At 44.1% G+C, this 12,139-nt stretch overlaps 1 protein-coding gene and 1 long non-coding RNA gene across 2 annotated transcripts; one reads left to right on the top strand and one right to left on the bottom strand.

Moving 5' to 3' along the window:
• Window positions 1–2,558: 2,558 nt before the first annotated feature.
• Window positions 2,559–7,378, bottom strand: LOC105864270 (uncharacterized). The gene is made up of 4 exons (XR_012922418.1): window positions 6,187–7,378; window positions 5,503–5,593; window positions 5,334–5,406; window positions 2,559–4,776 (listed from the first exon to the last, which is right to left on the bottom strand). It is a non-coding gene; the product is annotated as an uncharacterized LOC105864270 (long non-coding RNA).
• METTL21C (methyltransferase 21C, AARS1 lysine) lies at window positions 3,648–12,139 on the top strand. Its single transcript, XM_012752037.2, has 4 exons — window positions 3,648–3,812; window positions 6,891–7,042; window positions 10,131–10,248; window positions 11,098–12,139. The coding sequence occupies exons 1-4, from the start codon at window positions 3,683–3,685 to the stop codon at window positions 11,490–11,492; spliced, it is 795 nt and encodes a 264-aa protein (XP_012607491.1). The 5' UTR covers window positions 3,648–3,682; the 3' UTR covers window positions 11,493–12,139.

The following is a 12,139-nucleotide window of genomic DNA, read 5'->3' on the forward strand; positions in this document are numbered from 1 at the left end:
TATTTCTCTAGATGGTGGAATTTAATGAGATTTAAATTTTTTCCTTTGTTCTCTTCATTTTAAAGCTTGTAGAATCAATATATGTGTATATGAGTGTGTGTATATAAATATACATGCAAATATTCATATATGTTGCGATCAGGTTTTAATTATTTATAAACCTGTAATAATGACTACCTTTTTACTACTTCTTATAGGGATGATGGCACCTGGTGGAAATATATGACAGAGAAGCAGAATGCAGTCATAGAACTGGACTAGGACATTTTTAAGGACTGGACTGGACATTTTAAGACTAGGAAAAGCTCTAGATCATCTCCCTTCATGTAGGGATGCAGGAAAGAAGATTTAATAGTTATGGGACCATAGCACATCCAGATAAAGATCCTGGGTAAAAAGAAACTGACATAAAGAACAAAAAAAATGGTGACGGCAGAGAAGCAAGTACCAAGGGTGGATAAAAACAAAAAAATAGGCCCTTGTATCTACTCAAGCCAAATTACCATTCATCCAACTCACTGGTTAAATAATCATAAATGATTATTTCCCATTTGCCTAAGGCTTTACTTGACATGACCTAAAGCTTCATAAATGTTTCCAAGCTTCATAAATGAGCACACAATTTTTCTTCTTCCCTTTCGACTGTCTCTTATTTCAATTAAATAAATATTACAATGGCTTACTTTTTTTTCTTGGAAGAGTTTCTCTGATTTCCTGGTCTTGCTGCTCCTCCTAAACACCCTGTATGCGACTTTAAGCCTTTGACTCACCTCCCTTCGTATGGATAGGTGGTCTCCTTTCTTCCCCCTAAAAGTGCACCCTCTCGGTAGATTTGGTGTTATTTCTGGCTGCCAGGATCAGGGTCCTGGGCAGATGCCGCGGCAGGCACGTCCTCCCTGTGGCCACCAGAGTTTGGCGAATGAGCGCAGAGTTTGTGCGTCTGTACAAAACCCCAACTCCCCACCCCCACTTCTTTTTAAAGTGAACTGAAGTCTGCATTTCAAACCAGCCACAGCAACTAGATACCACGGGGGACAGCCTCTGTTCTGCTGGAATGATATTTCTGGATCTTTCGAGGGCCATTCCATTTCACATTGCCAGGACTGTGTGTGTGTGTGTGTGTGTGTGTGTGTGTGAGTGAGAGAGAGAGAGAGAGAGAGAGAGAGAGAGAGAGAGAGAGAGAGAGAGAGAAAAAGAGAGAGAATTCTACTTTGCTAGCAAAGTAACGTGTCTATGAGTACTGGTGGGTAATGCTACCCTAAATAACTTGGGCTTCCACTGGCTGGCTTTTGTTCCTAAAATGCTAATCCTTTCAGGTGTAGACCTATATAAAACATTGGGGATTATAGGTGCACAGAAACCTCAAATCTTTCCTGCTGCATAAGGTAAAGATACTATTAAACTAACAGTTCAAAAGTATTTTGAGGCTACTAACAAGGAGTTTAAAAGATTTTCCAAAGTCCTTATTAAATACTAACACGTGATGGAGATGAACTAATAACGCTGAATTCATAACAGGCACTAGGTAGACTACTGTAGTTATTTTCCAGATTGCTTTTCATGCACAGCTGTCTTTGGGAAAAAATTAATTTCTCGTATCAACTAAAATGCTGGGGAGGGAGTCACCTCGTTTCACAAGGAAAAGCATCACCTGGTATTTGAAGAAAAATAGTTCTCCTTTTCTTGCATGCAAAATGGAGAAGTGTCTTAATGTGATTTAATGTGCAGTGTCCCATGGGGATGGGTTGGAATTCTACACACGGTGTCACACTGTGCTTCGACGCCGTAGCTTTGGGGACATTAGCCACAGTGGCTATTGTATGCGTGAGGGGCTTTGCACAGATCACCTCTCTTCCTTCCCACAACCACCATAGGCAGTGGGTGTCACTATCTACGTTACCTACATGGATTGTACAAGGCGGAGCTAAGATTTAAACTCAGGTTCCTGACTACGCTGCTGAGACGTCTACACTGAGGACACGTATGGACTTTCAGCATCCACTCTGCTCTTTCCTAGGGGGAACAATTAACTTCTTGGAGTCGTGGGAAAGCTGAAGGGAAGGAGCAAGTAAGTATTTGTAAGAGGAAAAAAACAAAATCTCCTGTGAACCACAGACTGGTAGAGCATTCTTGGCTGGTTTGGTGAGTTGGAAAATTGGGGTAAATACGTGATTCTAGAGCCAATGGAAATGCCACGTTACTTCCATGACAGTCTCATTTCTTTGAAATCTGTGGCATAAAGATGTGAAGGGACACACAGCCTCTCCAGGGGTGTGCTGGCATTTCAGACACCCCAGGGGCTGCTCTTTGTGCTTTCTTTGTTCATGGAGAGTGATCCTGAGCAGAATGGCTGGATTTAGTGCTGGGTGTAGGTGAGCCGGTTAGTAACGCACTGTTGCTGGTGTGGCCAGTCGCCATGCTTGGTTGGCTGAAACAACGTGATGGGGCAATGGGTGTGTGGAGTAAACCCAGGGTGGTAAACACAGAGGAGGAAAACCATTTACTTTTATATATATATATATATATAAGACCAGAAAATGTCACTGTGACAGGATGGACTTACGATAAACTAAATAGTGTGAGTCATTTCAGGGCAAACGAGACAAGGAAAACCAAAGCAGAACCAAGGCAACTGAGGCTGCGTCCTGCCTGGTGGGGAAGGACAGAGACTCTGCAGCTGGGCGTCCCAGCTTTCAGTCTCGGCTCTGTCCCTAGCCAGCTGCATCTGGTCTTGGGCTGGTTTCTTTACCTCTCTGTGCCCGAATGTCTCTCATCTGCTCACGGGGCTGTCGTGAGGATTCAGTGACTCCACTGAAAGCACTAGAGCCGTGCTCAGCACCCGTGGGACAAGCCCGCCCTCCGGCAGGGTCAGGCATTATCCTTTTGATGCTGCTCAACGATCCCAATAGCCAGGTCTCTCGTTCTGAACCGGGTGTAATTGTTGTCCTGCTTTAATAACCCCCGTTTTGCTCTTCTGTTTCTCGCTGCAGCCCTATGAGGTAGGCAGATATTATTACTCCCTTTCTGCTGATGAGGAAATGGGCGCTGAGGGGATCAAGTGAGTTGCCAAGCGTTAGAGAAGGAGCCAGATCAGGCTCCTGGCCCAGCCCCAGCGCTTTCTACTCTCGTGCAATAGAGGCTCAGATGAAAGGACAGCCTCGTGTTTGTGCCAAATCCCAGCTTCTCACCCATGATGTCATGAACCCCATAATCCACATGTATCCCCCAGGGGTATGCAATCTGGGCAGATTTTTGTTTTTAAGATTCAGTTCCAAAGGCTATGAGAAATACATTTGAGACTCCCAGAACTCAGTGATGTGCTACAATACTTGGGAAGTGGGGGTGGCGGGGATGGCAAAGAATAAATTTGCAAAATAGCAAAAACTTGCCATAGCCTCCTGAGCAACATGGTGCCTGTTCTCAGGCTACAACTGCTATTTCTGCATTTCTTCATGCACATGGGTTTGGGAACGGGTAATGGTCACCCTGGACCTTGTTCTGTAAAACCGGGATGGCACCTCCTTGGGCGGCTGCTTTGCTCACCCAGGGAATGAAGCTGAAAAGCAGGCGTTCTTTTGGCTTGGATAAGCTACACCTTTGGAACCCTCCAGGAATGTCAGACTTGACTTGGGCTGAGTGACTCCAGTCTTGTCCAGTTCTTTCCTCCCAGCAGGCTCCGGTTATGGACGTGTGTCTGAGCTCCGTGCAGCAGTCCGGGCGCTTGGGGGGAGAACTGAGCTCCCCAGCTGGCTGGTTGGAGACCAAGAAGGAGGGGGCTCCCCAGAAAGATGGCACCGGGGGACCCCCAGGAGGTAACCCCTTTCTCATCACCTCAACGGTTTTCCTCAGTTGCTTTCCTGGTGATGACATTTTCATGTAAACTTCAGTGACAGGAATTTCCATTTTCTTTTTTACTCTAGATTTTTACTATAATGAAGCTTATTAGAAAAATGCCTTTATGTGATGATAAACATAGCATTAAAAGTAATCTCTGTTTTTTCATTATTTACTTATCAAAGTCCACAAATTTGTCTTATCTTATGTATAAATCTAAAATAGCTGTATTTTTGTAACAAGTACTCTTTTAAAAGTCTAGATTCATTTCTGCTTTTCACCAAAATGCATTCCCGGCAGCTTCGTCATATAGTGGATCCTTTTAAATCAAAGCGTGTTTTCCCATTAGGATAATTTAGCAGTTTAGGGTTGCATTTCTGGGCATGGATTCAGTAGTAAATAAATAACAGACATTAACAAATGAAGTGATATAAGCCAAGATACAGCATTTAAAATATCTACAGTCACTTAAAGTGGTAAGAATACATCTCGATTCTACTAAATGAGGATGTTATTTTATTGAATCGTTTACGTAAAAACGCAACTCTCCTTTATTTCTAAAATCTGATCTCTCTAAAATCTGTTCTTTCTAAAACTGTCGCCCAGCACAGATAGCATAAATGAAAATATTTAAAGCACAATACATTTCGAAGAGTCTGTGAGAGAACATTCATATGTCCACACTTCTTCACAATATCGATTGGGGAAGTATAAACTGTCAGTTTATTTACCTGGGAAATGATGAGCCATTGAAATCAGTCCACCAACTTTTCCTACGGTCTTGGGATAAAATAAGTCCCCAGGCAGTGACATGTGGCAGCATGGGCAGAAGGCACAGTCCAGGCGATGGCGGGGTAGGAAGGGGTGCGGGCCCGGCTGGCACGTCCCCGACACTCTGAGTCACCAGTCTGGTGGTATGCTGCGGGTGGCATGTACCAGTGCCTGAATTTCGAATGTTAAGCACGGCCATTATTAAAATGTAAGTCATATAATCTTATGATTAAATAGGTTCCATTAAAGACAAAGGTATATTAAAAAGCTAAGGTAGTAAGTACTCAAAACTGATTATTTTACACTTTACCACTATCTATGCTCTTGAGATGATTTTGGTCTGTCGTGTCCATGTGCTACTGCACGTCTGCTCCCAGGGAAGCCATGCTGGCAGGAGTATTTGCACCAGGGCAATTGTCAACCCTATGAATCAGCGTCCTTCCCCGATCCTCACCCCGCCAAACTGGTTGCTGAACATTCGTCAGCACACCACTGTCTACTCTTCTGCCTCTTTAAGTCTCCCAACCAGAATTCCAAGTCAGCCTCTCAGCTCTGAGGTAGAAGCTAGGGCTTCTTGGGGCACACGTAATACTGGGTTCCTTGCGCTAGATGCCAGGGGCCTCCCGTCATAAGAGGCAGGCGAAGGCTATCTGTCTCCCTCCCTCCCTTCCCAGGGCAGGTAACGGTAAAGGGCAATCTCAGGACTGAATTGGCCACTATTTACTGACAGGTTCTTGTGAGTTCCGTGAAGTCTCAGGTCTGTGGAAGATCACCCCATTTTGGTCAGGGCAGAGAATTCACCTGTAAGTGGTGAACACACTACATCAGAACCGTGGCAAAAAACAAAAACAAAAGAAAACACCTGAAGCGCTAAGGCTGTCCATCATGCCAACTTACAAACGAGTCGCTTCCCTCACACTGTGGGCAAGGACCATTTCTCAGGGTGCTGCACACTGATATTTTCGTCACACACAACAAAAATGAATTTCTAGAAAAACAAAATGAAAGTATACGGACGTAAAATATGAGCCCCATTTTTGGGTAATGAGATTCAACTGACATTGTTAAACGATTGTAAATATTTCTAAACGCTTACTCCAGATTTGTGTACTTACTGCGAACCTGTCACGCAGGGTCTGCAGACCGGCAGCACAGACCTGCTCTACTGTGTATTGGAATTAGCGACACTTGCAATAGCTGGCAGGGCCTGCCCCTGCCGCTGCCCCTGCGGACCCACTGCTGAGTGCATTTCTTCCAAGGCCCACTTCCCTTTGCCTCTATTCACTTTCCCCTCCCACGTCCCTCCTCTTGCACCCTGAGAGCATTTTTCTGGGTAGAGCGCTTCGAATGTTGACTTGCTCCTTCTAGCTTTTCCCCAGAGCCTGTATTCTAGCCCTAGTTAAACATTTTCCAGTCAGATCCCAGGCAACAAGGGCAGATTTCATGCAAATAAAACCGACCTTCCCAGACTCTGCAGTGTTAATTCTTTCCCACTGCGGGCGCCAACATCTTTTCCTCTGCTCCTTACGGCCACTAAGTATGTGTTCAGGCAGCACCCTCCTTCCTAACACCCTTACTCACCACTTCTTTTATCCTTTAAACACTCTGGAAAGCCTGCAACGATTTGTGACTCCATGATGTCAGCCCGATCAGGTGTTCTTTACCTCTCATTTTATATGATATTTTAGAGCTGCTAGAGTGGGCCATGGGTTTAGAGGAGTATTTAAAGCTGTAGTAACTTAATAGCCAGAGCTCATTTGACAGCACCTCCTCCCCTCCCCGCAGGGCTGCAGGGCTGCAGAGCTGGCTGGGCTTTGGGTGGCCTGGACCTTTTGAGGAGCAGTTGTAGGGAGGATTTAAGAAACATGCTCCAGCCAACACGTGGGAATGTTACATCACTTCAAGACCTAAAAATAGCCAGGTCCGTGTTTACCCAGTTCCTCCTTACCCAGATAGCTCATTTGTGCCAGTGAGCTGGTAAGGTAGCTTCTCCCCACCAGCAAAACATAAGGCGGGCTTGGATCCGCTCCTCTTCTGTCCTCTCCTAAATCAAGGAAAGACCCAGAACATAGTTGGGCATTTTGTTGTATTATTAAAAGGTCACATCTGAATTCCATGTCCACATCATCCCATATAATTCAGTTTTGTGCTAGTTTGCAGGCACTGGCATTGATAGAATGACAACGTTTGTGGAACACCCCACCCCCGTGTCACCCTTTGTACCAAGTGTGCATTTGCACTGGATGAACAAATCATGAAATCCGTTTTATTTTTCTGCTTCACAGATTCTAACAAGATAGAACCAACTCTTCATAGCCTCCAGAAATTTGTTCCTACAGATTACGCCAGCTACACTCAGGAGTATTATCAGTTTGCTGGCAAGAAGATAGTCATTCAAGAATCCATAGAGAGTTATGGAGCAGTGGTGTGGCCAGGGGTGAGAACTGTTACATTCATGATGTCAGGATTTCTGGAAATAATTTCATACATCTGTGCTGCCTTGGATAATTTGTCAAGTGCTTGAACATTGTGTGCTTCTCAAATTGAAGTTCAATTGCCTCGCCCCCTGAGGGGTGTTGGTAGTGTTTTGGGGATCAGCAAAAGATAGTATTTGTTCCAGAAGCACTGGCTTTGCTTTAAGCTATGTTTCTTGAAAAACTGTTTTTATATTAAATAAACTCGAATATATCAGGAAGTGGATGCAAAATTCATATGAATTATTAAGCAATGACTCCAGGTAAACTAGAGTTTAGTTGCAGTAGGCACCTTTGGGCCACACCCACTGACGTTGGGCCATTCATATTTTTTACAGGGTTAGTAAAAATGCTTAGGAAGCATTACTTCATCTCATTATACCCCTGCAATACTCCCAAAAGAATGGCAGTGAAATGGGAGAAATATTCTGGGTTTAGAGCCAGAAACCCTGCCATTTCCATGCGGTGTGGTCAGCAATGTTCACTTCGCTTCCATTTGCCTTCACTTCCATATTTAAAACGTGGGACGGTGGTGACGTCTAGTCCCTGCCATGCTGGATGGAAGTGTGAGAATTAAATTCAGGTTGTGAGAACTAGATGAAGTGCTACGTGTTAGCTCGTATTAGCTATAGTTATTAATGTAATATTATTTCCACCTTATAGCTGAGGAAATGGGGGCCGGGAAAGGTTCACTGGTTTGGGAAGCCACTCGGCTGGCACCTGTGCTCGTCCCATGCACAAGCTGTCATGCATAGAAAGGCTCCAGATCAGAATTCCTCGTGTGTGAATCATCATACTGAGATCCTAGTAAAAAGCAGATTTTGACTCAGGAGATCTGGGGGTGGAGGATGGCTGTGACCACATTTCTTGCAAGCTCCCAGGTGATCTGCTGGCCCAGGGACCCGTGTCGAGCAGTCACACTCAGAGGGTCCATGGGGCTCCCGCAGGAGGTCTAGGGGGTGGTGGCAAGTGAGGGGGAGTGGAAGCCAGAGGACTCAAGGCTTGTAGGGCTCCCCACTTCCAAACAAGGAGGCTGTATACTTACACCTTATGCATGGAAGTATGATTTCCTTCAAACAAAGGCTTTTCTTTGCCTTAACACAAGTTTGAAAGCCACCAAACTACTCCACAGATTCCCATTATAATACTGTTGGCAAATAAACTATGGCAGTGGTATAGCTATATAGCAGTAGAGTAAGAGACTAGAAATGGGAAAAAGAGTATTCGTCCACTTGACTGTTTCATTCTCAACAAGGTGTCAGCCTTTCACGCCCCCAACACTGGCCTCTCTTGAAACCTGTTTCCTAAAAGCTGCAGAAGGGTACACAAAGGGGGAAGACACACTTTTCTTGTGTGACTTCAAGTGCAACTCTGTGAAAAGATCACTTCAGAGTTCTCACACAGGACTAAGAGGTAGATCTGGCAATGTCATAAGACATGGCTGTTCCTTTGTCTCTATGACACACCCCTGGAGCCAGCCCCTCCAGGACAGGGCTTGGAAGGGGGGATGCCTACAGCCGTCTCCAGGAAGTCCCTCAACACTTGCCCACTGAACACCTGTCCTCTGGATCAATCACTCTAGGTGACCCTCTCTCCCTAATATGGAATACCCCTTTACAGTGAATACTTACCATCTCTCCTGAAGGACTCCTTTCTTCAAAACTTTCTTCCAGTTCTGGAGCTCCTTGCAATGCGCTGCGGATGGTACAATTTCACACCTTGCTTCCGGTTCACCTGCCGTCTGGTCTGCAGTGCCTCTCGTGCTAGGATGCCGGCTCACTCCTCCCAGGGCCCAGCAAGTTGGTCTGACTCCTCAGTGGCTCCATTGCCCCTCCCCCTCACCTCCCCCAACCAGTCAGTGTATGCCTCCTTTATGCCACTAACCTCCCAGGAACACAATCCATAACTGGTTTACGTGCCCACCAGCCCTGCCACTGAGTTCCTGGACAGGAGTGACTGTCACATTCACCTTTGCACGCACCTGTTCAATATGAACAGATGAGGGTGGAATGGAGTGACTTATGGGGTCAGGTCCTGCCCATCCCCCACTCCAACATGGGCCCAAAACAGAAAGCGGAGCCTGGAGGAAGATATATGAGGGTATATCTTTAGCTAGGGCCTAAGTGTAAAGGCAAATTATAGAGCTCGTTAAAAATCCAAAAAACAAAAAACCCTCAATGTTCACATTCCCAACTCTAGGCTATTTATACTCAAGTTTAAGTCACTTTCTCATACATAACTCTTCCTAACCGCTCCTCTATGGCGTGGCTAGCTGGGCCTCACTGGCATAAATGTAAACACCTCGTGGATCAGTGCAGACCGAATATACTTTACTCTTTGTAGGAAGGTTAGGGGAAGGTGGAGGCAGGACAGAATGGATAAAGAAGGAAAGGGACGTCTGATTTCCTGTATAGATTTATTCACACATAGAACATTTTAAAACAATGTCCTTGCCACTACTGCTCAAAGTGTGGTCCCTGGTCCAGCACACAGTGTCACTGGGGGTTTGTTTAGAAATGCAGGCTCTTAAGCCCCACCCCAGACCTACCAAATGAGGATGTGTGTCTTTAACAAAATAACTTTCTAGTTGTTCAATATAGGACAAACTCCTAACCAAACTGAATTTTGAAAGAGGAGTCAGGAGAAAGGGTCTAAGTTTATACAACATTCTTAAAGCAAGCTGGAGACCCAAAATGATTAAACCAGCAGAAGAAGTTGCTGTTTTTAGCCTGATTTGTAAGAGCTGAGCCGATCTGCTGATCTTCCTCTTCTTTGGAGATTGGTCAAATCTGATGTAGGCAATCTAACAAATCTGTTTCTCCAGTTCCTTAGATGCAATTTATTATAATTTTTATATTCCAGAGGTCTAAATACGGCATTGACAGTATATAAAAACATTCAATAAGCTCAATAATAAATAAGCTGAAAATATTTAATAACATGTATTTTAGTATTGAACTTGAGGTCATGCTGGTTTAGTATTTAACTTGAGGTCATGCTGGTTTCCAATGTCTCAATGCCCAGGTGAAGACTGTAATAAATGTTTTTTAGGCCACAGCTTTGTGTCACTATTTGGAAGAACATACAGATGAACTGAATCTCCAAGATGCTAAAATACTTGAAATTGGCGCTGGACCAGGCCTTGTTTCCATCGTGGCCAGTATTTTAGGTTTGTTTGTTTATTCTTTACCTTGTTTTAAAAGACCTTACCTGTGACATGATAGCAAGTGCTTCCTGTATAACAGGCCGTGGTGTAGGCACTTGGCCATGACCTCACTCAGTGAATCTCCCCAAAATGTCATGCAGCAGGGATTACTACTGTTATCCAGAGATAAGATAACTGAGTCTTAGAGAGGTTCATGAACTTCTCCAGTCCACCCAGTTTCCATGTAAAGGGGGTGAGCATCTAGAAGCCCGACCCTGCTGATGGTCACGACCTGGGTGGGGTGAGCAGGGGTGCTCCTGACATCTAGTGGGTGGAGACCAGGGAGGAGAGCTGCTAATCATCTCATAGCTCACAGGACTGGACCACCCACAAGAAAGAACTATCCAGTCCAAATTATGCCAAATATGTCCAGCCTACATGCCAACAGGGCTGGGGTTGAGACATCTAGTACTATTAAATATTTCTGGCTGGGCGAGGTGGCTCACGCCTGTAATCCTAGCACTCTGGGAGATGGAGGTGGGAGGATTGCTTGAGCTCAGGAGTTCGAGACCAGCATGAGCAAGAGCGAGACCCCATCTTTACTAAAAATAGAAAAAATTAGCCTGGAGTAGCGGCACATGCCTGTAGTCCCAGCTACTTGAGAGGCTGAGGCAAGAGGATTGCTTGAAACCAGGAGTCTGAGGTTGCTGTGAGCTAGGCTGATGCCACCACACTCTAGTCTGGACAACAGAATGAGATTGTCTCAATCAATCAATCAATCAATATTTCTTGTGTTTCTCCACGAGTATGTGCACGCTGTGGCTGCCCAAATGTTTCCATGTAATTATTACAATTTTTCTCTTTTTCTGTTAGGAGCTCAAGTCACAGCAACTGATCTGCCTGATGTCTTAGGAAACCTTCAATACAATCTTTTAAAAAACACACTGAAATGTACAACACATCTGCCTGAAGTAAAAGAACTGGTATGGGGGGAAGACCTGGAACAAAACTTCCCCAAGTCAACTTTTTATTATGATTATATTCTGGCCTCGGATGTGGTCTACCACCATTACTTCCTGGACAAGCTGCTCACCACCATGGTGTACTTTTCCCAGCCAGGGACTGTGCTCCTTTGGGCAAACAAGTTCAGATTCAGCACAGATTATGAATTTTTGGATAAATTCAATCAAGCTTTTGATACAACACTCTTGGCTGAATATCCAGAGTCATCTATCAAACTTTTTAAGGGAATACTAAAATGGGACTAAATCAAACAAAATGCCGTCCAAAATATTAGTGTGTCTTTTGAGCTGTTAGAAACTGCATTAGCAATTAATGACTTCTTTTATAAGACTGAGACAGTAGTGTATAAGAAATGCATTGTATACCTAGAACAAATGTAATTTAATAGTGCAGATATTTTCTAAAATAAGATTACCTGGTTAATCTAAATATATACAAGGGATAACATGAAAACACAAAAGTAGCTTTGTTGACATCCAAAAGTCTCAATTACGTTTAATAAATTTTACACAAATAAATTAATAAACAAGTGGATATCCTCCTTGTTATTTCTGTTGCAGAACATAGTTTTAAACTTGTTAATATAGTTTTGTCACATGATTTTTGAAACCGGGCTTGATAGGGTCACTATAGCTTACTTTGAAGAATCCACTTATATAGATTTTTAACTAGCAAAAGGAGAAGCTATTGAGTGACAGAAAATAGATAACAGGCTTCACACTGATTAAAAGTGATGAAACTGCTGGATGAAAAAAACACATGCTGTTCTAGGGACTTCTTAAGAGAATTTACTTTACAAATACTCGCCCTCTGTGTCAATCACCTGTGACAATTTCAAGTTAAATTTCTGCACTGTCTGCTTTTTTCACAATAAATACTTTCGGCTTTGCAG

Source organism: Microcebus murinus, chromosome 13 (genome assembly GCF_040939455.1).
Source record: "Microcebus murinus isolate Inina chromosome 13, M.murinus_Inina_mat1.0, whole genome shotgun sequence".
In the NCBI taxonomy this organism is placed as follows: Eukaryota; Metazoa; Chordata; class Mammalia; order Primates; family Cheirogaleidae; genus Microcebus; species Microcebus murinus.